The sequence below is a fragment of the Physeter macrocephalus genome, chromosome 4, assembly GCF_002837175.3.
Source record: "Physeter macrocephalus isolate SW-GA chromosome 4, ASM283717v5, whole genome shotgun sequence".
In the NCBI taxonomy this organism is placed as follows: domain Eukaryota; kingdom Metazoa; phylum Chordata; class Mammalia; order Artiodactyla; family Physeteridae; genus Physeter; species Physeter macrocephalus.
In genome coordinates, this window is record NC_041217.1 from 71,648,040 (window position 1) to 71,674,520 (window position 26,481).

General features: G+C 57.9%; 1 protein-coding gene across 8 annotated transcripts; it reads right to left on the reverse strand.

Moving 5' to 3' along the window:
* Positions 1-1,411: 1,411 nt before the first annotated feature.
* On the reverse strand, positions 1,412-23,085 carry PEAR1 (platelet endothelial aggregation receptor 1). 8 transcript variants are annotated; one of them, XM_007110327.4, is made up of 26 exons: positions 23,006-23,078; positions 22,477-22,925; positions 19,851-19,940; positions 14,568-14,698; positions 12,751-12,926; positions 11,988-12,092; positions 11,532-11,632; positions 10,658-10,750; positions 10,127-10,370; positions 9,008-9,128; positions 8,673-8,809; positions 8,367-8,579; positions 7,908-8,082; positions 7,701-7,821; positions 6,792-6,955; positions 6,594-6,696; positions 6,316-6,462; positions 5,977-6,102; positions 4,913-5,041; positions 4,668-4,796; positions 4,250-4,462; positions 3,925-4,013; positions 3,681-3,816; positions 3,433-3,507; positions 3,077-3,328; positions 1,412-2,591 (listed from the first exon to the last, which is right to left on the reverse strand). In XM_007110327.4, exons 5-26 carry the CDS (start codon positions 12,849-12,851, stop codon positions 2,440-2,442), a joined length of 3,126 nt encoding a protein of 1,041 aa, XP_007110389.2. In that variant the 5' UTR covers positions 12,852-12,926; positions 14,568-14,698; positions 19,851-19,940; positions 22,477-22,925; positions 23,006-23,078; the 3' UTR covers positions 1,412-2,439. The 8 variants fall into 8 exon arrangements, with proteins under 8 accessions (XP_007110389.2, XP_028344558.1, XP_028344557.1 ...); XM_028488757.2 differs by lacking the exon at positions 19,851-19,940 and having other exon boundaries at positions 12,751-12,860; XM_028488756.2 differs by lacking the exon at positions 19,851-19,940.
* Positions 23,086-26,481: the final 3,396 nt, after the last annotated feature.

Consider the following 26,481-nt stretch of genomic DNA (forward strand, 5'->3'; position numbering starts at 1 on the left):
ATTGCCCGGCACAACGAAGACTCCCCAACCAATCTGGCTAACCCGAGCGACGAGTGGCTGGTGGGAGCGCGCGGAGTCGAAGCCAAGAGGCCTGATCCCCCAACCCCGCCACCAGCGTACCAGGGTTTTTGGGTTCCTCCTCCCCCACTGGCGGCAGAACGGTCGTCGGCTTCTCCTTGGCCCCGCGGTCCCCCTTCCTGGTCACTGCACCGGATGACTTCTGGATCCCGGGACGCGGGGCCCTGGGTGAGGCCACCGATGGTGCGCTCGCCTCGCCCGACATGCTGGTGCCGTCCGCAGCGACTCTGGGGACACTCACGGGGGCAAGGAGGCAGGACGGGATTCTGTGGGGCTCGCCCTGGAGGTGGCCGAATCAAGGGTCTCTATTCCGCGTCCACAGGCGGGACCCGCCTGCCGCGGCGTCGCCTCAGCGCCCCTCTCCAAGACAACCGCGCGAGGTGGGCGGGCCCGAGGGCAAGGGGCCACCACAGAGCGCACGCGAGGCCGACAGGGGGCACCACAGAGTCATCAGGGGGCGGGAGGAGCCCGGAGGGCGGAGCCGCGGAACTAGGGCAGCCGAGAAGGGCGGGGCCAGGGCGGAGCCTGGGCAGGCCTGGGTCACAGGGGCAGGGGAACCCTGGAGCCCTGGAGGGCCGGACCCCGCGGACCCTGTGCCAAGGGAGAAGGACCTGGAGCCGTGGCTGAGGGAGACGAGTGGTTACCGGACTGGACCGGAGTGGAGGGGGCTGGGCTAGAGCGAGACCAGGACGGAGAGGCGGGGCTAGGGGGAGGGCAAGGAGTTGTCCAAAGTCACCCGGGAAACGGAACCGGGGAAAGCCGGGATCCGACCCCGTGTATTAGAGATAGCGGCAGTCGGAGGAATCTAGGGAAGCAGAGTCCGGGTGGAGACAGATCCACTCTCTGGGGTCGGCCCTCCTACCCTGTAAGGAGAGGACTCCTGATGGAAAAGGCCCAGAGAGACCCGCCGAGTTAGCGAGTTGGCCTGGCTCTGGGTTTGTAATCTCGATCCCATCTATGTAGCCTCCTGGAGGTCTGGGGACTTAGTTGATCCGCTAACGAGTTTAGGAGGCGGGTCACGCTTCCAAGAAATCTTGGATTCAAAGTCCTCAGGTAGCCTAGACCCTGCCGGGCCCCCATCAGAGCATACCCTCTCCCCTCTGCTTTCCTGGCTCCAGCCTCCCCACTCCAGTCTGTTCCCCTCCCCCACCGCCACTCCCAGACCTTCCCACCATTGAGCTTTTGTGCTGTTCCCCTGTAGAAACGCCACCCTTTGGGGAAGACTCTGACCTATGCAGTCTTTCAGCTCTCAGAGCACCAGTTTGCCCACCTATCTTAGCACTTGCCAGCACTTACCACTGGTACTTTTAACTCACTCAGCCACTCAGCCTTTGGGGGAGCATTTATTGAGTGCCTACCATGTGCCAAGGGGAGCCAATGTTGAACATAAACACAGGATTCCTGCTTTCAGGGAACTTAGAGTCTGGTGGGGGAGGCAGAGATTAATCAAATAATCACACTAAAAAGCAACACATTACAGAGATGCCTGGCACCCTGTAGGCCTTCTGCAGGTAACTGGTGCATGAACACATCAGTAATCAGTGCTGTGAAAGAGAACACGGGGTGTGAAGGACAAGCAGGAGTTAACAGGTGAGTGGGGGAGGAAGAGCATTCCAGATGTGCCAAGTCCCTGTAGTAGGAAGACGTGTGGCTGATAGGAGGACGTAGAGGCCAGTGTGACTGGAGCAGAGTGACAGGGAACACAGTTCAGAGTGAAGCTGAAGAGATAGGCAGGCCAGGCCAGCAAAGCCTTTAAGGCTTTGGACAATTTTGACTGTAGCCCAAGGGCCATGGGGCACCCACAGAGACTTTCAGGCAGGGGTAACCTAACCAGCTTGTATTTTGAAGCAGTTGGTTGTCGGGAGTACCAAATGAATGCAGGGAGGCCAGTCAGGCTATTTCTGGAGTTAACTGGGTTTGGGCTGCCTCTCCACTATATAGTGAGTGCCCCAGGAGAGGATCAGTGCCTGGTACCCCTCTGAAAACATGCAGGCACGCACACACAGAGCCTAGCCCGGGAGTGCACAGAAAAGTTACCCAATATACACTTCTTACAGCAATCTGAAATCAGAGTTATCCAGCAACATTCAACCCACCAGTTTATGTATACAGGGCCCTGGGGGCCTTGGGGAGCAATGGGTTGGGGAAAAGGAACACAGGTTTCCTGCTGACCACTGTTTCCCATGGTAGAACCTGGGAGCCAGGCTCCCGTCTCCTCTGCATTCACTTCCTCTATTAAACATGTTCGTGTTCACGGCCGGCCAGTCCTCTCCCTGCTCCTGGCAGGGTACAGCGGGCTCTGTCCTCAGCCTTGAGCAGCAAAGAACCGGTGTGCTGACCTCTGCACACCATCTTGGCCCCTCAACGGTCCTGGCGTCGAAGTGGGGGTGACGGGGGATGCCGTACTGGAGGCAAGTCATAGTGTCCAGGGATGTGGCTGTTCTTGGGTGAGTCATAGTGGCCAGGAGGCAGGCCCGGAGGCAGAGGGGGCTGGGAACCCACAGAGTCTTGGTCTGGAGACAGAGAGGGAGGGGAGAAGGTGAGAAGGAGGTGGCTCCTCCCCTTCGCACCACTCTCCTCCCCTCTCCAGCCTCTTGTGCCCAAAGACAGATTCCTAGTGCCTGGCTATAGGCCAGTTTGTGCAGCTCCTCAGCTGCCAGTGGGGGAGGCCATCTCGACCTGCCCACCTCACAGGATAGGAAGACGCCCTGGTCACCTGCCTTGCTCCCAGCTTTTCTGGGTATCAAGTCTACAACTCAGGTGCCTTAAAACCACCATTTCAAATCCTCAGCCCTGTGAGGGAGGTACCGCCACCTACAGGCTCTAAGAGGCAGTGTGACTTCCCAAACATCATGCCTGGTTTGAGCCCAAGTCTGACCCCAAAGGCCTTGCTCTTGCTGCCACTTCACGCCCACTCTGCATTCTCGCCCTCTGTCCCTTCTCTTTTCCCACCTCCCTTGTCCCTGTTCTCTCTGCCCCAGTGGAGAAGAAGGCTCACCATGGGTCAGGGGGCTGGGCTGCTCATAGGTGCCACTGTCTCTCTCTGGCTGGGGGTGTCGCCGCCGCCTCTGGCTGTCCCGGAGCTGAGGCGGCTGCCTGGGGGGAGACCCTGAGGGAGGGCCTTTCATCTCCATGTAGCTGCTCTCCCGGGGGCTCCCTAGGAGGCTGGGCAGGTCCCGGATGGTGGCGTAGGGGTTCTCACTGCTCAGGGAAGCCACGCTGGCCCCCAGCCCCTCTTCAGAGATGGGCCCTAAAGATAGGGGAAAGAAGTCAGGCTCGGTGGAGGCACTGGCCCCTAAACCCCAGCGCAGCTCCCTCCCTCAATCCCCCCGCCCCACCCTGCCCTGCCCTCACCTTTACTGTAGAAGGGGCCTGGGCCATTCCTGTTGCTGTAGCTACAGCTGTAGCTTCGGTCCAGGCGGCTGCTACCTGAGGAGGAGAAAGCAACCTGCAATCAGGGCCCTGGTCCCCTGCCCAAGGTCCCATCTCCTCTAGAACTGGGGCCCAGAATCCCCTTCCACAGACACACGCACTCAGATGGAGCAGGATGCTGGGCTGTACACATCCACCCTCACCAGAGGCCTTGGCCCCCAGGCTCCTACCCCTGTCCAGAGGCCCTGGAGGGGGTTCCCGGCGATGCTTCCAGTCAGCAGGCAGTGTGGCGTGGTTATCATGCCCATGGGCTCCACCTGGCCGCTCAGGGGCCTGGAGGCTGGCAAAGAGCTGACTGCCTGGAACCTGGCAGGGGAGGGGTGGGACAGGGAGAGGAACGTGCACGGCTGGAGCCCGGAGAACCGGGCTGTGCCCACAGGGCACCCACAGTGCATCCCCGCCCCCAACACTGACCTTGTTAGGGGGCGGGGGGTTAGGTGAGCACTGTGACAGGGTGTGGTAGCTGGGGTTGGAGTAGTAGTGACTGTAGCTCGGAGGGACATCTGCACAAACAGACACAGTTGCAGGGTGACCTGCCCGGTCAGAGACAAGCCTGGGCCCAAGACAGTCATTCTGTTCCAGGAGATCCATAATCAGCCTCTCTGACCTCTCTGACTCGCTCCAACTCCCCGCTTCCCACCTACAAGGTCCAGGGAGGGATGCAGCAGCCCCGCACCCCATCTGCCCTGTACCTAAGAGCCAACCACTCATGTGTGTCCCCGCCCCCCGGCCAGCTCACCTGGCATGACGTACTCAGAGCCGTCCAGTCGCCCGCTGCTGTAGGCCACTGCCAGGTGCTGGTGCTCCTTGCCTTTTTGCCAATGGCGGTAGCCAATGAACAGCGCCACCAGGGCCACCACCAGGGATCCCAGCACTGCAATGCCAATCACTGCCCCGAGTGAGTTATAGGCCACTGGAGAGGTAGGCATCATCGTGAATGGCTCCTGGCTTCCTGTGGGGGATGGGGTGGTCACTCAGGACAGTGTCTTGGCCCTACTGGTGAGCTTGGGATGCATGCATGGGAGAGGCCGCAGTAGGGGGGCAGGGTGATACAAGGGTACCACCTCGCCGAGACCTGGGCAGGTACCTGTGTCCTGGTTCCCTGGAGACAGTGCGGGGCGGGGTGGGGGTAGGGAGGGGGCTAGAGGAGAACTCACCAATCCTGCAGGGGGCACCACTGTGCCCTGGGGGACACACACAGGCCCCAGTCTCTGGGTGGCACCTCTCTCCGGGACCACACTGGCATGGTTGGGAACAATTGGCGCCGAACACCCCTGGAGAGCAGCCTGTTTAGAGAGCCGAGGAGGCAGGCAGGGATCAGAGGGGCCAGGGAACAGCAGTCCCCTCCTCAGGCTAGGGCTGACTTGGAGGCAGGGGCATGGAGTTCCCCTTCTGCTGGTACCTTCCAAGCAGAGACGTCCAGTCCGGCCTGGGGGGCAGAAACAACTCCCGTGCTGGGGGTGGCAGGTCCCGCCATGGCGACACTGGCAGAGCTGGGCACAGTTGGCCCCCCAGTGTCCTAGAGGGCACGCTGCAGGAGACAAGGTTGGAGCCTGTCTGGCGGGCAGGGCCAGCCCCTCCTGAGTGAATTCTCAGCCCCCAGCATCGCTGAACTCTTCAGCTCAGCTTTGGTCTCCCCAGGGGCACCAAGGCTTTGAACTGTATCTACACACTGATGACTCACAAATGCTGATCCGCAGCCCTGTGTCTTGCCTGAACTCCAGACCCATGTGCCCAGCTGCCTGCTTAACTTCTGCACTTGCCTATCTGATAAGACTTTCAAAATAACGTGACCAGGGCCAGACAACCAAAGGCTTCCAAACTATCCTATATTGCTTAGCTCTAGACTTTTTTTTTTTTTTTGACGTAAGAGAGAAGTAAGTGCCTACACTATTCAAGGCATAATTTTTGTGTATCTGACGCTAGCAAAAAATCTAATAGTCGTTACTGAATTCTATGGAAAAGCTCTTGTCCAAGATTACTTCCCTCTACCCTGCCCATCTTTTACATGGTAACTGCTTCTCATTTCCCCTTTTCAAAATTTGTTTGACTCGGTTTTCTGGACTCATCTTTTCCATGATGTCCTTCTTATATTTATGTGGGAAAGAGGCCATGTATAAATAAATAAAAATAAATTGGCAATCCAAAAGAAAAAAAGAACATGTCCAAAACTGAGCTTATGATTTTCCCCGCCCCCGTACAAACACTGCTTTTCTCAGGCCTCCCATGCAGAAGGGCAGGGAATTTTTTTCCCTGAGCTGTTCATTGCTGCATCCTGAGCACCTAGAACAATACCCAGAATTTAGGTGATGCCCAATAAATATTTGTTTATAGTGTTTATGTAAATGGCTGAATCAAGGTGGGTTCAGAGGCTTTTATACCCAGGATCAGGGGAACGGAAGCCTCTGGTCCTCAGCCCACCCCCTCAGCATGCACACATGCTCAGACACATGAGCCACCACATACGTTGGGAGCAGTCAGGGCCTGTCCAGCCAGCCATGCAGTAGCAGGTCCCATTCGAAGGGTGGCAGGAGGAGTGGTTAGCACACTTGCAGGGCACGCAGCGTTTGCCGTAGCGGCCGGGCTGACAGGCTGGGGGAAAGGGGCTCGTGGTGACCAGGGGCAGGGGCCAACCCTCAGTCAGCCCGTGATCCCACTCTCTCCCTCCCTCCTTCCCACTGCAGGAACCGGCCCAAAGATTGGAGTCAGCACAAGAGACCAAGAGGGGTAGAGTGGGAGCTTCAGGCATCTGACACTGCACTGCACATTACAGCTGGCAGGCAGGGGGAGGGGAGGGAGCCTCACGTCTCTGGCAGGAGGGGCCTCGGAATCCAGGTGCACACACACAATTGCCATTCTCAGGGGTGCAGGTGCCCCCATTCTTGCAGGTGCAGGTGTTGCTACAGTTGGCTCCCCAGAAGCCCTCAGGGCAGGGCAGCTGGCAGCGGGTACCTGTGAGAGGGGTAGGATGAGCCTGGCCTGTGGCCCCCCACTTCCGTAGGGTTTCTTCTGAACACATGTCCTGTGGGATGCATCCCCCAACTCCACAGTAAGCCTGGGGCCTGGATACCCAGAACGCTCACCTGTCCAGCCAGCCTGGCACTGGCAGTGTCCGTGAACAGGGTCGCAGCCATCAGAATGGTCACAGTCACAGCGACTGGCACAGCCTTCACCAAAATGCCCCTTCTTGGAGAGGGAGTGGAGGGTAGGACAGGCCAGTCAGCTGGGGGGGGGTGCTGTGCCCTTCCCTCCCCCAGGCAGGCAGACTGTTGTGCACTTACCAGGCAGGGGAGCTGGCAGTGGGTCCCGTGCCACCCAGGGGTACAGGTACAGGCTCCAGTTTGGGGGCTGCAGGCTGCCTCGTGGGCACACTGGCAGCTGGCATTGCAACCGAAGCCCCAGGTTCCAGGCGGGCAGGGCACAGAGCAGTTACCATGCTGCCAACCTGGAAGAGGGGACTTGCAAGTAGGCATGGGGACCTGGCTCCCCTCCTGAGCAAGCACACACTGGGCATTGGCTCTGCCAGGCTCTGCGCTATGAGCTGGGGCTGGGGGTGGGCATGCTCATGGCCACATAGGAAACAAGCATAGAAACTGTTGGGACGTTGGACAGAAGGCTGAAAGACCGCTGGGGATGCACCACCACCTTCTGGGTCTTGGTTGCCTCTTCTGCAAAATGAAGGGGGGTGGCAGCAAACCCAAATGCTTACAGAGGCCCCAACAGGTAACTAAATGAGTTCTCCAGATCATGTGTAAGACAAGAGGGAGAAGTGGGGACTGGAGACTGGACTTTTGTTAAATATGATAGAGAGCTAGTCAAACAAAACATATCTGTGTCCGAATCTAGCCTAAAGGTTGCCAACGTGCCACCCCTGGTAGATCTCCGAGACCCTTGCTGGAGCTGCCAGTCTGTGATTCTGTACGTCTGAGGATGAGGACTGTTCTGCAAAGAGGTACCTCTGGCCTGGGACTTTAAGGACAATTGGGATTTTTGTGGTTGAAAAAAAGCAAAGCGGATATTCCAGGAAGGAAGTAGCCTGGCTACTTTCCCAGCAGTCCAGCTGCTGACCAGTGCCTCCGCCCTTACCCTGCAGCCTCTCCCCTACCCTTGGCCTGCCCCTACCCTTGGACTCTCCCTTCTTCGCATGGCCCCGCCCCCAAATCCCCTTCCGGGAGGCCCCAACCCATTACCTTCCTTGCAGACGCAGGCGCCGTCGATGGGCGAGCAGGCGATGGCATTTTCGCAGGAGCAGCGTGCGGAGCAGTTGACTCCATAGGTGTCAGGGGGACAGAGGCTAGCGCAATGCGGGCCCTGAGAGCGGGCGGGACCATCAGTGAGAGGAGCGGGCGGGCTCCCGGGCCTCCCCGGCACCTCCCTCGCGGCGGGGCGCGCCTCACCGTGTAGCCGGGCGCGCACCGGCAGAGGCCGCTGTCGGGCTGGCAGACGCCGCCGTGCAGGCAGAGGCAGTGCTCCTGGCAGCCAGGCCCGTGCGTGTCCTGCGGGCAGCTCTCGTTGCAGTGGAGGCCCGCCCAGCCCGGCAGGCAAGAGCACTCCCCGCTCATCGGGTGGCAGCTGCGGGCGGAGGCGGGGACGCGACGCGGTCTGAGACCGGGTCCGCAGGTCGACTTCCCCGCCCCCTCCGCGTGGTGGGAGCCGAGCATCGCCGAATTGAGGGGGACATCGGGGAGGCTCGGTGCTGTTCCGAGAGCGGTCTCTCCCCGTCCCCGAGGCCCCTCCCCTTTCCCTTCTGTGACATCTGCCCCGCCCTAGGTCCTTTTAGTGACTCCGGTGGCTTCAGCACCGAAGGCCTCTCCCATTGGCCTCCAGACCCCTTGACCACAGTGCCCGCGGCCTACTTGAGACTGTGTTCCGGGTCGCAGGTGCAGGGCATCTGGCAGCTGAGGCCGTAGAGGCCGTCGGGGCAGAGACGTTCGGCGCAGCGGTCCCCAGTGAAGCCGTGTTCGCACAGACACGCGCCGTTGGCCGGGAAGCAGCGGGCGCCCGTGGCGCAGTCGCAAGTCTCAGCACAGTCCTGCCCGAAGCGGCCCACGGGGCACTCCTCACGGCACCTGGGCGCCTCGCGGGAGTGAGCCTGGCCACGCCGCCCGCCGCCACCCCCGGCCCACCTCAGGCCACTCCCACCCCAGGCCAACACCACTCACCGTTCCCCTGTGTATCCCGGAGCGCAGCGACACTGCCCGGTGAACCGGTCGCAGAGGCCTCCGTTGTGACAGCGACATTCCCGGGAGCAGTTGGGTCCATAGGAGCCCTCGGGGCAGGGCAGGGAACAGATGGTGCCCTGTGGGGGTGAGAGGTCGACAGAGCCCCAGGAGCCCAGCCCCCTCCCCATGGCCACAGGACCCGTCAATACCCCTACACCCCAAACCCTCAAACCTCTCCAGGGCCCACACAGCCTACCCCCCTCACACACATCCTCCTGGGAGCCCTGTAGAGAACCGCCCACAGAATTCATACCCACAGGCCCCACCCTTCATACCATCCAGCCAGGTGGGCAGCTGCAGGAGCCCCGAGAGGCCTGGAAGACACCCCCGTTTTGGCAAGGAGGGGTGCTGGGGCAGGAGAAGCCAACATTGTCCTGTGAACAGGACACGTCGCAGCTGTTGGGCAGAGGGGGTGAGGTCAGCATGTAAACAAGCAGTACCTGCTTCCCCCTTTGCCTCCAAGAGCTGGTCAACCACAAACAGGCCCTCCGCAGGAGGAAGGCCCGACTCCAGGGCTCAGTGAGTCACACCCACCCTTCGAGTCTCACCCCGCTTCCCTGTTGGGTACTGCAGGGATCAAAAAACAAACGTTTAGGGCTTCCCTGGTGGCGCAGTGGTTGAGAGTCCGCCTGCCGATGCAGGGGACGCGGGTTCGTGCCCCGGTCCGGGAAGATCCCACGTGCCGCGGAGCGGCTGGGCCCGTGAGCCATGGCCGCTGAGCCTGCGCGTCCGGAGCCTGTGCTCCGCAAAGGGAGGGGCCACAGCAGTGAGAGGCCCGCGTACCGCAAAAATAACACAAAAACCAAACGTTTCCAGGACTGGAAATGGCAGGGACACCCAGCCCCATCAGGAGGGGCAGAATGAAGAGCCATGGCGGCGTGTCTGCTCTCCACGCACCCTCTGCCCCATCCCTGCCTTTGCACACGCTAGTCCCTCTGGGGGCAACACGTCGGCCTGCCATGGTTTTCTATCCTGAGGGCTCAACTCCAGAGCTCCTCCATGAAGCTGGATCTTTGATCTCCAGCTAGATGCACATTCTCCCTCCTGTGACTCCCCAGCTCTCCCTGCACCCTGCCTTGCGGTAGGGTTCTCTGCATCCCTATCTCAGCCCCAATTTGGGACGTGCTTTCACTCACACGCTAGTTCATGTTATCTTCACAGCAACCCTTCTAGGTGGACAATACTGCTCCCATTTTACAGACCGGAAACAAACACGTGAAGAGTCAATGATTTGCTCAAGGTTGCTCAACCAGCGAGCAGCAAAGCTGGCACCAGGATCTGGGCCTCTTGACTCCATCCCCACGTTTGGGATGCCGAGTCCCCTTGTGTCCCCACGTATGCCCGTGCGTCCTGTGTCTGCGATCCCGTAAGTGTGTGCTCCTCCCGTTACACACCTGGGCCCAGTTCTCTCTGGGGGGCAGAGGCAGGCTCCGGTCTGGGGGTCACAAGGTGCCCCATGGCACTGGCAGCTGAACTGACAGGCAGGGCCATAGCGGCCAGGGGAGCAGGGCCGAAAGCAGTGTGGAGGCTGCAGCCCAGAGGGACAGGAACATGCCCCACTCTTGGGGTCACAGGAGCTGCTGTTGCCGCAGTTGCAGGGCTTGTCACACTGTGGCCCCCAAACTCCCGGGGCACAAGCTGTGGGGTGGGAGGGCAGAAGGGGGTCACCACGGGTCTTGCCCCCTCCCCAGCCTCCAGTTAGTCCCCGTCTCTGTGTCCTGGCCCCCACACATGCCCCCATGCCCGGCTTTGGCCCCTCCCCCGTACCACACCTCCAGAAAAGGCTGCTGGCTGCAGTGGGACTCTGCTGGGTGATCGCCCTGGGGGCCTAAGCACCTGTGCCCCGGTAGGGAGGGTGTGCCCAAGGGTTCTGCATCCCTGGAGGCGCAAGGGGTCACGCCCTGCCGTCAACACCAGCCACTCACCACTGGAGCAGTCGTCGCCCCGCCAGTCTTGTACACATTGGCACCGATTGGGTGCCATGCAGCGGCCATGAACACACTCCCGAGCACAAAGCGCTGGGGCAGAGATGGGGTGGGGTGTGTGTGAGAAGATGCTTCCACCCCTGCCGTACCCACCTTTTATTCTCTGAAGCCTAACCCCAGCTTCCTCCCACACCAGGGACCTGGAGTTCACCAAGCAGCAGTTCTGCCTCTAAGAGGCAAAAAGACTGAGAGTAAAGCAACTCAGGTCAGAGCTTGTCAAGACCTCAGGATTCTGGACTCCCGAGCTCCTTACTGTGAAATTCTGGAAGCACCTTGTTGGGAAATGGGCAGGCGGGGTTCCTCACGTAGGGACCAGACATGGATGCTGTCCAGAGAGAGGGTAGGGGCTGGGCTGGGGGCTCAGGCTGGGCAGGGGTCTCTGTAGGGGCTGGTGATGGTCCAAGGCTGAGAGAAGGGGAGAGACAGACAGAGCGGGCTCTGCTCTGGGGGTTTCAGGGTGCTGCGGGCAGGGGACAGGAGAGACTGGATGGCGACAGGTCGAGACAGATAGCAACAGAGAGACAGGGACAGGAAGAGTCAGAGAGCGAGCCAGACACGGAGTCCTGAGACACGGTGACAGAGAGACACAGGCAGCCCAGAGACAGAGATGCAGAGCCAGAGACTGCTGAGGGACATGGAGAGAGAGGGTGGGAGAGACGTAGGGACAGCTAGAGACAGAGGTATGAAGTGGCAGCTTTGTCCCTAGAGACAACAGGGCCAGCGGAGGGCAGAGGAGTAGCCCCACCCTGGTGAGGGCAGGGAAGGACTAGGTGGCCTAGGCTCCACTCCTTCCATGGCCCCACCCAGGACTCACGGACACAGGCTCCACTGCTCTCATAGAAGCCCCGGCAGCACTGCAGGCGCATTCGGTGCTCTGTCTTCACCACCTGGCGGTACACGGTCCGGTAGACAACCCTGGGGGAAACCCAGAGGTGGCCTTCAGTCCTCCCTGCCGAGGCCCCGGCTTCCAACCTTCCACAGTGCGGCACTGGGGGAGGCCTGGGGCGCTGCCCCACACTCTGAGCTGGGGTAGCATAGAACATTCCCTCCTTGCCTCCCATCCGGCCACACACATGCACACAATACACCACACCTGCACACCCCAAACACACATACCCCACACACAACATGCCTTGAGTGCCCGGAGGCCAGATGCTTCCTCTGAACTCTAAAGGTTCTGAGAAAAGAATGGGGGTACAGAGGGGCAAGGCCCCCGGCTGAGGCAGCTCCTCTGGCACCCATCTGCCGATGGAGGGGGAGAGGCACTCACGTGGGCCGGGGGCAGGTGTGCGGGCTCTCCCAGGGCCGGTCACAGGGCTCCGAGGGGAGCAGGCTGAAGGGGCGGGAGTGCGACTCCTTGGTTGTGGTGGTGAAGCTGCAAGACAGGGAACGGAGTCGGAGTCGGGGCCCAGGGCAGGGAGAGGCCTGAGCTGGCAGAGCGGAGCGTGGGTGCGAGGGCTTGGCCACAGTGGGGAATATTTAGGCTTGCTCCCTCGAGCCTAGGATGGACCCCCCCCATCTGTCCCGCTTCAATCTGGAGGGATCCTCCCAGAGTTGGAATATTCCTGGGAATATTCCATTCCAGCCTTCCATTCCCCGCTGCCTCCTTCTCCCTATATGGGGAAATTGAGCTAGAACTGACTTCTGGGCCCAGCTGATGGAGATGGGTTGAAGCACTTCTGGCCAAATCTTGCCCTGGGCCTTGTTGTCCAACGCTGTCCCCTTGGCTCTCCCTGGGCCAGCCCCTCTGCTTGCCCCATAGTGAATGGCTCCTACCCTGTGCTCTGTCCTGAAGCTAGCCTCGCACAGGGACAAAGGGGTGGGGATAAAGAAAGGACAGGGTCACAGATGAGATGGAGACTGAGACAAGATCAAGATGGGGATGGAGTCAGAGGCATCCCATCTAGGGGAGCAGAAATAGGAGGGAGGTGAGGGCTGGAGAAAGGGAAGGAACTGGGAAGGGGAGCCCTAGTGGGGAGAGTGGGGACCTGGGGGCTTGCAGCCCTCAAGGCACAGCAGGGGCCCTCTCTCACCTTTCCCAGAAGCTGCAGGTGTTGGGGTCCTTGGGGTTGAGGGTTCCAGCCAGCTCCAGGCCCAGGGCCAGGAGAAAGAGGGCCCACAGAGGTGGTGACATTGCTGAGGCCTGTGACAGGGCCAGGTGTGGAGCAGGTGAGGGGCACTGCAGCCACAAACCTGGAGGACCAAGTCTCTGCAGAGACCAAGCAGGGGTGGCAGAAGAGATGAGGCTCTGGTCCTCTGGCCCATGCTTTCCAGGCTCCAGGTCTTATTCCTGACCAGGCGGAGCACTGCCATGCCTCTGAGACTTTCTCACACGGTTTCCTCTGTCTGGACGTCCTCCCCCCCCCATTCTTCACTTTAAGCACTCACCTTTCAAGGTCTAGCCCAAGTGTCATTCCTCTTTCCCTGCCCTGCTTCCCGATCCACACTGGCAGACTGCCCCCACCCATCCTTTCTGGGACCCCCAGCACTAGTCACCCACACGCCACTGTTCTAGTGCCTGTTCCCTGACCATGACCTCTAGAGGCAGGGACCTGTGCCTGAATTCCCAATCCCCAGCACAGCCCCTACCCAGGGCACTTTGATATTATACCAAGGTGTGAAATTGGAGCTGATGAAGGGAAGTTATAAGGGAAGCCAACTTGGGCTCAGTTAGAGGAAGAGCTTTCCAACGGTCAAAGCAGTTCTGTAATGGAATCAGCGACCTCGGGTGGTGAGCTCCCCATCACTGGATGTAGGCAGGCAGAGGCCAAAACAACGCTGATGCTGTTAGGGGCTTCCTGCTTTATGGGGTGGGAGTAGGGCTAGGTCCAGGTGACCTTGAAGGAGGCCCCTCCCCACCACTGGTGCGCTGGCACGGCCCATACTGACTTCTGAGAGCCAATCATGACTTCTCTTCCCAACTCCTTGTTCAGTGCTGTCACAGTAGTAGCTTGAAACCAAGCACGGGGGTGGAAATCGGCACCATGGAAATCAGCAAACACCACAAATCAGGGCCACCCCCCCACCCATCCCCCCACCGAAGCCGGTTGCTAAAGCCTCGCCAGCATACCTCTGCACCCAGCTCTAGGTGCTATCACCCAGGGAGTCCCCAGCCTGGCCTCAGACTTAAGGAGGAGCCGCCACCTCCCTGTGACCGCCCACCAGCCATCTGGAAATGGGCTCCTCCCCATCTCCTCCACCCCTGGCCTCGCCCAGTGGGTGGGAAGCAGGTAAGGACCTCAGAGGAGTCTGTTCTCGCTCCTGAGCTCAGGAGCAGCAGAGGCCCTTGAGCACCCGCCGCCCCCCCCCGCCCCCCACCCCACCCCGCCAGTTTCAGATTCTCTGTTAACTTGCCCCGGCTCCCTCCTCTACGCCTCCCTGAGACGCCCACATCTGCTTATAATTTTCCGCGAGAAAGGTCGTGGTAGCTGGCCCCTTACCCCCCTGAGTATCTCTGGAATGCCTGCCTCCGGGCCCCACCCCAGGCCCTCCACCCACACACTCCCAGGGTCCCCGCGGGCCGCTCTCAGCTCCCATCAGGGCAGCACTCAGAGGGATGCTCCCTATCCTAACTGCACCCCACTGCTGCATTCTGCCCCACCAGTAAACCCTCCAGCCTGCTCCCCACCCTCTCAGCAGCTGGGCTGGCCCACCTCTCGTCCCCAGGCTCCCTCCCACCCACCGCAAATTTCTACCCACCCCCACCCCCCGCCCCCCTCCTGTCTTGCAGAGCAGCCAGGCCTGCCCATGACTCTGGTTAGTGGCCCCATCACAGCTCCCCCAGGGCAGATCTCCACCTGTAGTCTTTTTTGTGTCCCTCCCATCCATCCTCAGTCCCCAGGTAACTCACCAGGCCTCTATGGCATCCTGGGGCCTGAGAAACTCAGGTGAGCCAGGGGCAGGGCGACAGGGCCCTTGGGCCCCGGGGCCTGAGGAGCCCAGAGAGTGTCCTGGGGGATCCCGTTGCTCATGATATGGAGCCTGAAAACAGGAAACAGAGCCTGGCTAGAATGTGTGTCTGTGGGGAGGGCAGCAGGGAGCATGATCATGGGCGGAGCATGGGGTGGCTCCATCCTCCCAGTCCTCCCACCACCCTGAACTTGGAAGGTAGGATGTGGGGGAGGGTGGGCAGTGGGGCGGGGGACGCAGCCTGGCCTCAGGAAGCCAGGCCACAGTCAGGAGTGCCCCTCAGACGACACCCATAGTCTGCCCTTCCACCCACACAACCCCCAGCTCCTTCCCCAACAGTTGGCTCCTTCTCCCAACATCCCCAGACTCTGCCCTTCACCCCAGCCCTGCTCCGGTCACCTTCCCAGGCCCACACTGTCTGATCCCAGCTGACCTTCTCCCCACCTCTCCCTCGAGTGTGCATGGCAGCAAGCCCATGGGCAGGACCCCGAGCCCCCCACGCATCTCCCACCTCTTCATCCCTCAGTCTGGGCCACACTCCCCTCTTCCTGTAGCCCCCACTGTGCCCCTGGTATGGGGGTCCTGTCCTCCAATTGGAGCTCAATCTGTCTGGATACAGGGTCATCACCCTTGTCCCTGGACGAGCCTCATCTCCAGCCACGCAGGGACCCCCAGGCTTCCCTGGGCCTGCATCTGTCCCCGGAGCTCGAGGCTGCGGTGACACGGACAAGACCTGCAGCAGGAAGGCCCTGATGAGGCGCCAAGGGGAGGGGCTGTCCTTCCTCTCATCTACAACAGCCCCCTCCCACCAGCCACCTCCTCTTAACCAACTTCTGGAGGAAATGGTTCACCCAGGGGACTTTGAGAGGGACCTCGAGATGGGCAGGAGGCATGAGGAGGGCCTGACCCTAATCCCAGGGGGTTGTGACTCTAATAACTAGAGGGCTGGGGAGATTCTGTTTTCCCAAGGGCCTCAGGGTAGGACTGGAGAGCAGAGAAGGTCTCAGCTGGTCAGTGGAAGGGGCTGGAAGCCAGGATGGGGTCAGTGAGATCAGTGGGTGGTCCGCAGGGAGAGGAGAGATGAGATGGGGATCCTGGCAGGGAGGGGCAGGGTTTGGCCTCACCAGCCCCAGACCCTGAGGAGGGAACCCAGGCCAGACCAGGAGCCCAGAGCTCCAGCCTGGCTGCCTAGGCTTGTTCCCATCTGAGCCTTTGTCCCTGAGGGGCTAGGGAACCTGAGACCCTGGCCCACCCTTCCCCAGCACCTCCAGTCCCAGCAGAACTGGGGCTATTGTGATTACACGTGCCCCTTCAAGGGGTTTAAATCAGACAACTGCTGGCTCCCCATCTGACCCCAGGGGCCCCCACTGTAGGCTCCCTTCTCCCTCTTTCCCTACAGATGCCCCCTGCCTTTCCCCTGCTCAGCCCCCTTCCTCCATGGCACCTCCGGATTGAGGGACCCACACACCTTCCCTCACAATTGGAAAACAAATGTGACCCCGTAGGTTGTTGACTGTGTTGGCACGGGCAGAGTGCTGAGCAATTTACATGGATCATTTCGTGTAAAGCTTATGTCAACCCACTGTGGTAGGTATTATTATTCATTTTACTGATGAGGAAACAGGCAAGGAGCGGGTAAGTTCCCTGCCCAGGGCCACACAGCCAGTAATATCAGAGCTGGGATCCAAACCCAGACTGGCAGATCCATCCCTGCGGTTCCAGGCTCTCCCGAGCCCAGGCGGGAATCCCAGGGGCTTTACATCTCTTTTAAACAGCCTTGGTTATGGCGAGGGGGAGCCTGGCAGGGGGCTGGACAGGAGAAGGGGATCAGGCTGGGGGCTGCCGCAAGAACGCGATCAGAGGCGTGGGAACCGGGATGTGTTTACAGTCAAGAATGAGCTGACACTTCTCTCTCCTCCACCTCGAGATGCAAAGCAGCTGGGCGCCTGGCCAGGCACCCCCCCCCCAGAGTCCCCAGTCCCGCCTGCGCAAGCCCCCAGTATCCCTGCCCTCTCGGCCTCCAAGCCCACACAGGGCCCAACCCAGCTCTCCTCCCCTGCTCTTCTGTTCAGCCTGATTCCTCTGGTGGGGAGTCGCTCTGGCCTCACTGTACTCCAATCCTAACCCTGCTAGGAGGAGGGGGATGAGTCTGGGGCCTCTGGGAGGGGAGTAGAGTTCCTAGTGGACAGGAGATTATCCATGTCTATAGAAGGCAGAGAGCAAGAGTGGGGCTGATGGAAGTGAGACAGCAAGAAGAACTTCCCCACCAGCTCCCTTCCAGCTGCTCTTCTCTGGAGGTGGTACAGCAAAGGATACCCTCTGAGCTCTGCATCCCCTCCCACACCCCATTCAAACCTGGGTTCGAATCCCATCTCTCAGTTCCCTCATCTCTAAAATGGAGAGGATAATGGTACTTCCCTTTGTAGGATTGTTCTGCAGAGTAATAAATGAGTTGATACAGATAAGTGTTTAGAGAGCTACATAAGAAGCTCAATGAACAACTGCAGTCTCCATGATGGCATCCTCAGCCCCACTCCTCCCGCACCTATCACACCCCTTCTCCACTCCCCTTGGCACTATCATACTCTTTAAGTATTAATTCCAGGAAACGCTGTTTCTTTCTTTTTTTTTCCTGAAGAACCCCCAGGATGATCCGGGAATGGGAATAGGGCCTTAGATGCTGACTGAGAGAAAGGAAGTGGGGAGGGGAGGGGACTAGGCTCCCCAGAGAACCTGATCCCCCAGAACGATGGGCTGCCCGCCAGGTACATCTTCAAGCCAAAGGCGGTTGATGAGGCAGGACGCCTGGATTCTACTTCCCCCCAGCCCTCAGCCTGAGCACCAACTTCAGCTTCTTGCTTGTTTCCACTGGTACCTCCTCTCTGTCTCTGTCTCTGTCTCTGTCTCTCTCTCTCTCTCTCTCTCTCTCTCTCCCCCTTCCCATCTTGGAGGCCAAAGTTTCTAGTACTTAAAAGCTGTACGACCTCAAGCATGTCACTTGAGCCCTGTGAGCCTCCATTTCCTCATCTGTAAAATGGGAGAATAACACCCCATATCTCCCAGGGTTCAGTGGGTGTTGGAACTGTTGGTTCCAATGACCATCCTGAAACTGAGCCTCAGACCAGAGGCTGCTCAGTGGACATGTGTTGATGCAAAAACAGAATCCTCCAAGTTCTAGGCTGTCTGCCTCTTTCTTTTTGCCTTTTGTCTTGCTCTTCATCAGAAACTCTCTGCTTTCTGTCATTTTTTCTTCCTCCATCAGTTTCTTGGTCTCTTCTGCCTCTCTCCTTCCTTTTCTATATCAAGGCTACCACGTACAGTTGTGCAGTATGTTCACTGCACTAGGGAATCCACCTTCAGGTATGGCGTGTAGGCTGAACTCCAGCCACGATCCACAAATCGAGCCCTGTGTCTTAGCTTGGTGCCAAGGTTGCCTCGCCCTGTAGCTCTCTTGTCTTTCAGGATCTCCCCTGTGTCTGTGTCTGTTCTCTGTGCCCTTTCCTAACCTCTCTCTGCCATGGAGACAGGATCACTTAGTCCTGCCCACTCAGCAGTGTGATCCTGAGTCCAGAGACTTCCCTTCCCTCCCCATACAGGGATGCCCTCTAACCCAGCTCCGCCAACAGCCTAGACTGCTCTGCTCCACGTGCAACTCAGAACACCCGTGTACACGCTTGTACACGCACACACAGAGCCCCTCCTACATCCAGCCAAGCCAGGCCTTCGGCACGCCAGGCCTGTCTGCCGGATGGAGGGACAGGAAGCCTGCATGTGCTCCAGAGGCTGGGCGGGGAGGGAGCAGGGGTGAGGGGCCGGCCTTGTGTTCTCTGTGGCTCAGGAAACAGAAGCTAGAGGGTCCTCAGCCCGACCTGTTTACTCATCAGGAAATAGAGAAACTGCAGGGATTCTGATTCACCAAACATTCAGCACGTGCCTACTGGGAGCAAGAGCCAGTCCGGTTCCTCACCACCACCCACAGGTGGAGTGATTGTTACCCCTCTCCATTTCACAGGAGAGACCATGGAGGGTCTCAGGTAAAAAGACTTGCCCAAGGGCCAGCTGGTCGGCAGAGGTACAGCAGGATTAGAATCCGCTTCAAAGAACAAAGCAGTGGGGGATGGGAGGTAACCCCTGGGGTGACACAGGCCAGGGAGCAGCCCCCCTGCTGATCTCCACCCCCAGATACTGTTGGAAAGCGCAGCTCTGCTCCGGCCACTGCTTCTCTCTAATGCCTCTGTGGCTCCCCACGCTGTAGGAAAGGGCGCCCAGGGCCCAGGTGGCCAGCCTCTGCTCCTGTGCTCCCATCACACTGGACATGCCTCTCACCACATGGCCACCTCTGCCCAGGCCACCCCTGGAATGCCCAGGTCCTACCCATCCTTCTAGGCCAGTCTCCTCCAGGAAGTCCCCTCGGTGGCTCCGCACCTCACCTGTTCCTCCCTTTCCTTGGACCTTCCCCCAGGCTCTTAGCACACTCACCACGGACCCCTGTGGCCCAAAGGACCCCAGTTCTTCCCTGAGGCCGGCTCCATACTGGACATAGACCAGTCTCCCAGAGGCCCAACACTTCCCCAAACTCTAGCCAAAGGCACCAGTGTCCCTCCTCTGGGGACAGGTGGGACTAACCCAGGTCAAGTCAGGAGTTCACAGGCCCTGGAACACCTCAAGTCTGATGGACGGATGAGGTAATGTACCCCATCTTGTGACTGCCAGCTTGTGAGTCTGGTTTCCCTACCAGGCTGGGACAGCCTCCAATTCCATTCTTGTCCCAGGCTCTATTAGTGGGCTGCTTGCCCCCCAGGTGTTCCCTCAAGGTTCCCATCCCGTGGTCATTAGATTTTTATTAAGGTCTGTCTTCCCCACTGGAATGGAGCACCGCGGGGTCAGGGCGCTTCTCTGCCTGCCTGACCACTGTGTCCCCAGCACTGGCCAGCACCTACACACACGCATCTAGGGTGCCTGGCACCCAGTGGGCAGTAATTAAACATTGTGTGGAGTGGATGGACTGATAAACTCTAAATCCTTTCCGACTTGAGTAAGCCCAACCTTACTTTGTGGGAAACAGGGAACAGGGAGAGATGTTTGGAGGCTGTGGCTTGTCCCCGGCTCACCAGACAGCAGGACCTTCCTTCTAGGGCCCTCAAGACACAACACTGGTAAGACGGTGGAAAGTGGAGTTCAGAAAGAACTTCCCAACATTACATAGTAAAAGGCGTCTCCAGACCTGCTCTCCCGGCCTCAGGCAGGAATTCCTCAGGGCTGGCCTCCAAGTTCCTCTGGGCTGAGTGCATGGGAGTGCAGGGCACTGAGTCACCTGGAGAAGAGGGAGTGTGCCCGCACGCAGGGCCTGAGCCCTTATCCCGAACCTCCGGCCCAGGGACTACGCCCCTCACTGCCCATCCACACACCACCTCCTACACAGACGGATGCCACTATGTGGGGTGGGGTAGGAGGCACAGGCAGGAAAGGGGACTCACGAGGTTCCATGGCCCAGCACCCACCCGGGTGCTGTTTCTGGAGACCTCCATCTGGCCATGTGTGGGTGCTCTAACACCAGTTCCCACCCCTTGTTAAATGTATATTGTGAGCTGGATCTTTTCTTTTCATCCTCTCAGCAGTCCTAGAAAGTAGGTGCTATTATGCCACCTGTTAATGTAGATGAAGAAATCCCAGGGAGTTCCGTGGCGGTCCAGTGGTTAGGACTCAGCGCTTTTACTGCGAGGGCCCAGGTTCAATCCCTGGTAGGGGAACTAAGATTCCACAAGCCATGCAGAAAGAAAGAAAGAAAGGGAGAGAGAGAGGGAGGGAGGGAGCGGGGGGAGGGAGAAAGAAAAGAAAGAAAGAAAAGAAAGGAAGGAAGGAAGAAGGAAGGAAGGAAGAGAAAAAAAGAAATCCCCAAGAGGTTAAGTAATTTGCCCAAGGTCACACAGCCAACCAAAGGCAGGGTGGGGATTTGGACCAGGTCTATCAAGCTCCAAAGGCTTGTGCCGCCCCTTTTAGGTCCTTCTACCCCAGTGATTTCTCTTTGGTCTTCGGACTTCCTCCTGTTTTACCTCCTGTACCACCTTCTTATTCTTTCTCTCAGTCTCTGCTCTGTTTTTCCAAATATGCCTCTCGCTTCCCTCTGGGCCTTGTTTCCAGAAGTCTCTCTGCCTCTGCCTGTGTTTTCTTTGTCTGTTGGTTTCTGTCTGTCTCCATATTTCTGTCTCTCTATACCTCTGTCTTTGTCTTTCTCTCTCTCCTCCCCTGTCTTCTCTCGCTCCTCCTGCTGGCTTCTCCCCCTTAGAGAAGCCTCTATGGTACCTCCCCCAGGACTGGTACGGACACCCTCCCCAGAGCTAGGATGGGCCCTAGGGCCCCTCTTGCATCCCGGGAGGGCTCTCTTTCAAGGTTTCCAAGGCTACTCAAAGGAGAAGCTCCGAGCACTGTGGTGGAGGCCCTGCCTGGCCCAGGTCCCCTCTCCAGCAGAATGTGTTGGTGGGGGGAGGCAGACAGCTGCCCAGCGACCTCTATCTCTATCTAGGTTTCCGAACTGTGGATGGGGCTGCCTGCAGAGCTAGTTTCCTCTTCTGGGAAAGTCTGATAGGGGATGGAAGGGGGTGGGTAGTGTAGAAACAGATGCCAACCCTCGGCTTCACCTCCCGCTGAAGAGAGGAAGAGAGAGGGGAGCCTGGCTAACCCAGCTCCTAGGTGGCAGGGAGGGTAGCCCCAACTGCAATGGCAAGTTTAGTGGGTAGACTTTGGGAGACCTCAGAAGTGGGAGAGGCAGCAGCGGGGGACAGAGAGCTGGAGAGAGGAGAGCTGTCCCACACCCTGGCTCCCGTGTGCCCACACAGAGGGACTGTATCATGGATTGGGATGGGGTGGGACTCAGACAGCTCCCCGACCCCCCAGGCCCAGCTTAGGCCAGGGTTGAGAGCTGACCCCTTGCCCAATCCTGCCTGGAGTCGAGGTCTGGCTGAGCCTGGGAGCCTGGGAAACTCGGACCAGCACAAGCTGTTCCCATCCCCGGGGACTAGGGTCACAGCCCAAGCTCGGGAGAGGCCACTCATAAAAAGCCAGAGCAGGACAGCTGAAAGTTCACTACTGGAGGCTGGAGATGGGGTGGGGGTGAGGGATGGCCTTGCTGGGGCCTGGGCTCTGGGCACCCCCCTACTCCCCTTCATACACACCAGCCCGTGGGGCTTTCTGGGGGATTCACATGCCTGAGACCTTTGGCCAACTTCTTAGTCCTCAAACCGGCAAAACTATGAGCCTCAGGGACCTGTAAACCTGGGTCCCTTCCCTCCATCCTCCTCAAACGTGTCTCCTGGTAGGGAGAGGGCCAACACTGTAATAAACACTGAGCAGGCATGGTTCTAAGCAGGAGACATGTTTATGCTCATCTTAGCCTCACAGCAACCCCATAAGGTAGGCACTGTATCTTATTATTCCCCTTTTAGAAATGAGAAACTGAGACACAGAGGTGAAGTCTCTTGACCAAGATCCTACAGGTAGTAAGGAGAAGAGTCGAGATTCGAACCTGGGCAGCCTTGACTCCAATGTGGGCGCTCTTAACACTACACATCCCTTCAGCCAAGTAGAGGGCTTCTCTCTCCAGCCCTGAAAGGGGGCCAGTGGGGTGGTGGCAGCCGCTGGACACACAAAGTCCCATACAAGGGGCTAGGAAACAGCTTCATTTGCATGCCATGTACATGCTGTTTCATTATGGATGGAAACCCCCAATCCCCTTTGGCCCCCCTCCACTGTCCCATCCCCTTCAGGTCACTCTGTCGATCTCTCTTCCCCCTCCCACCCAGAGGTCCCCCAGTGCAGGGTGGTCGCGGGACCAGGGGCGCGCGGTCACTCACCTGCCTCGGGACCCTATCTCGCCGTCCGCCTGGGGTGGGGACCGCCGGGGTGGGCCTGGAGGAGGACAGGGCGAGGGTCCCTGCGTGGAGCCTCAGGACGACTGCGAGAACGGCGGGGTGGCCGAAAGTTGTGGATCGCTGGGCGGGGAGGGGCGCGGAGGGGCGGGGGGCAGGAAGGGGGTGGGAACTCAGGCCCTCGCCAAGGCAGGAAGTTTTGACAAGGAAACCGGGATCCGGGGGAGGGGAGATCCAGAATGCCCGGGAGGGAGGCTGTGTAGGGGTGGGACCACTGAGGCCGAGCGGCGGTGCCGACTCGACAGCCTGGATCGGGCGCGGAGAGGGGATGAGCAGGGGAGAAGAGCAGGGGCCCCGGGCCCGAGTCCCTCCTCGACTCTTCACCAGCTGTGCGGCCTGGGGGTACTCCGCCTCTCCGGCCTCAGCTCTCTTATCTGCAAAGTGGGATGGTGGAGGGGAATCAGTGAGATCGTCTACGTCAGGCACCTTCCCACTGAGGCCCAACAACCGTTACCTTATTAAAGATACAACCCGGGGACCGACCGACAGCATCCCAGACTGGGAGAGGGGTACCGGGAAAAGGCGTCTCCGGTTCTCTGGCCACCCGAAAGCACCCTGAGGGAGGGTGTGATCCTGGGAAGCAGTGTTCGGCGGAGTCTCCGCCTCTGCCCGCCCCCTTGGTCCAGGGCCCGGGCGCTTCTGTGCACTTCGCGTCGCAGCCTCTGCGCGGAGCCAGCCCGAGCCGGGCGCCACCTCGCGGCCAGCGTCCGCCTCCCTACAGCCCGCGCACCGGACCTGGGAGAAGGCGTCACTCCGGAGGCCGACAGCCTGTACCCCACCTTTCTTAGGGCACCCTTCTCTTCTCAGTCTCTGAGGAGACAGAGGCAATTTTCATAACAACTAACATTTGCTTTCATCATTGTTAGCCCTTTAGGTGCTGCTTCTTTCAATCCTTAACTCGAGATAGGTTCTATTTACATGACATTGTTCGTGTAATTAGGACGTCCGTAAGCGGCAAAAGAGGGATTTGAACCAAGGTCTGTGGTCCGTCTGATTACAGGGCTCCCTCTACAAACCACCGCCCGCGACAGAGAAATCTACAATAGTTCAGGAAGAGCAAGACAGGTACGTTCCTCTTTGGCACCTTTTACAATTCAACTTTATTGAAGTATAATTGACATAAATTTAAAAATGTACCCACTTAAAAGTGTACAGTTCGATGACGGTCTTTTACATTTTTTATTATAGTAAAATATAAATAATATAAAATTTACCATTTTTTAAAAATAAATTTATTTATTTATTTTTGGCTGTGTTGGGTCTTCGTTTCTGTGCGAGGGCTTTCTCCAGTTCCGGCGAGCGGGGGCCACTCTTCATCGCGGTGCGCGGGCCCCCCACTGTCGCGGCCTCTCCCGTTGCGGAGCACAGGCTCCAGACACGCAATAAATTTTTTTTTTTTTTTTTGTGGCTGTGGGGTCTTCGTTTCTGTGCGAGGGCTTTCTCCAGTTCCGGCGAGCGGGGGCCACTCTTCATCGCGGTGCGCGGGCCCCCCACTGTCGCGGCCTCTCCCGTTGCGGAGCACAGGCTCCAGACACGCAGGCTCAGTGGTTGTGGCTCAGGGCCTAGCCGCTCCACGGCATGTGGGATCTTCCCAGACCAGGGCTCCAACCCATGTCCCCTGCATTGGCAGGCAGATTCTTAACCACTGCACCACCAGGGAAGCCCCAAATTTTACCATTTTAACCATTTTTAAGTGTACAGTTCAGTGGCATAAAGTACATTCATATTGTTCAACCACCACCACGATGCATTTCCATAACTTTTTCATCATCCCCAACTGAAACTGTATCCATTAAACTATAACTCCCCATTCCTCCTCCCCCAACTCCTCTATTCTACCCTCTACCTCCATGAATTTGACTAGGTACTTCACATAAGTGGAATCACACAATATTTGTCCTTACAGTATGTGTCTGGCTTATTCACTTAGTTCGATGTCTTCATTTGATGCAGTTTTGTTTTTTTGTTTTTGGCATGCCATGGGTATTGTGGGATCTTAGTTCCCTGACCAGGGACTGAACCCGGGCCAGGGCAGTGAAAGTGCTGAGGCCTAACCACTAGACCGCCAGGGAACTTCCCCCAAGTTTGATGAGTTTTGACAAATGTGTTCATCTGTGTAACCACCACCCAATTAAAAAAAATTTTTTTAAACATTTTTCTCTCCCCAAACTTCTCTTGTGCCCCTTTGCAGATAATGCCCCAGCCGCTACTCCATCCTCACTCCCGAACCCCAGCCCTATGAAATCTCTGATCTGCTGTCACTGTAGATTTTTTGTTCTAGAATTTCATATAAATGGACTTGTACAATATGTACTCGTTTACGTCTGGCTTCTTTCATTTACCATAAGGCTTTCATTCCTTGCTTATCACCGAGTGGTATTCCATTGTATGGATATATTACAATTTGTGTTTACATGAGTAGATGGGCATTGAGTTTTTTCCATTTCTACTTAGAAGTGGGGGGACTTCCCTGGTGGCACAGTGGATAAGCCTCCGCCCTCCCAATGCAGGGAGCCTGGGTTCCATCCCTGATCAAGGAAGTAGATCCCACATGCCACAACTAAGAGTTCGCATGACGCAACTAAAGATCCTTTGTGCCGCAACTGAAGATCCCGCATGCCACACCTAAGACCCGGCGCAACCAAATAAATATTCTTTTTTAAAAAAATAAGTGGGATTGCTGGGTTATAACAGTTATGAATTCTTCATGTATTCTGGCTTCAAGACCTTTGTCAAAAATATGTGTTGAGGGACTTCCCTGGTGGTGCAGTGGTTAAGAATCCGCCTGCCAATGCAGGGGACACAGGTTTGCGCCCTGGTCCGGGAAGATCCCACATGCCGCGGAGCAACTAAGCCCATGTGCCACAACTACTGAAGCCCACGTGCCTAGAGCTCATGCTCCGCAATAGAGAAGCCAACGCACCGCAAGGAAAAGTAGCTCCCGCTGGCCGCAACTAGAGAAAGTCCGCGCATGTAGCAATGGCGATCCAGCGCAGCCAAAAATAAATAAATAAATAAATAAATAGAAAAAACATAACCATTATTAAAATTTATTTTTAAAAATGTGTTGAGAATATTCTCTATTTGACAGACAAGCAAGTGTTGTTTAGTTTGCTGCTTTGAGAGGTGGAAGGTGAAGGGAAGGCACGGATTGGATGGTGCTGCTCACTTTGGGGAAGGAAGGAAAGGAGAAAGCAAGGTTGGGTGTTGCTTTTCCTGACTCCAGTGTTACCAAAAATTTCCAACAGGGGGCAGTAGAAACAAGAGCACAGATCCAGGGTCCAGAGGCCAAAGATCATAGAGTTGCAGCATGTTGGAGGCCAGAGGAGCCTTGAAAGTTGTCTGATCCAACACTTTCGAGGGGTAAATGGGGAGACTGAGGACCAGAGAGGAAGAACATGCGCTCCTCCCTCCTTCACCTGGGTCACTTGTTCTCATCCTTTCACATTCAGCTCAACTTTTCTTTCTCTGGGAGCTTTTCCAGCTTCTGCCTCTCCCTCCCCATCCCACTCCTGCATGTGAAAGTTTAACTCGCCCCTCTCTCGTTACTCTCACTTCTTCAAGGAACTGGGGCCAGGTCAAAATCATCTTTGTCATCTCAGGGCCTGGCACAAAGTAAGTGCACAATAATCATTAAGAGTGAACGGCTGCCACCCTGTGCAATGCTCTTCCAGGGTCTCCGGGCCCTAACTCTGCCTCCTGGGCCCAGCCCTATAGCTAGAAGGATGGAAGTTCCCCTGTTGCCTCTCTGGAAGGTACAAGGGGGCCTAAGGTCCTCATTCATCCTTTTGTTCAGTAGCACTTGTTTTATGTTTACCTGGTGTTGGGCTGCATCCGCAGGCCTGCAAGCCCTGTAATTGCCCAGCCTCAAGACCAAAGAAAGAGCCTGGACTCATTGATAGAGACATTAATGGTTTAATAGATGGGGGA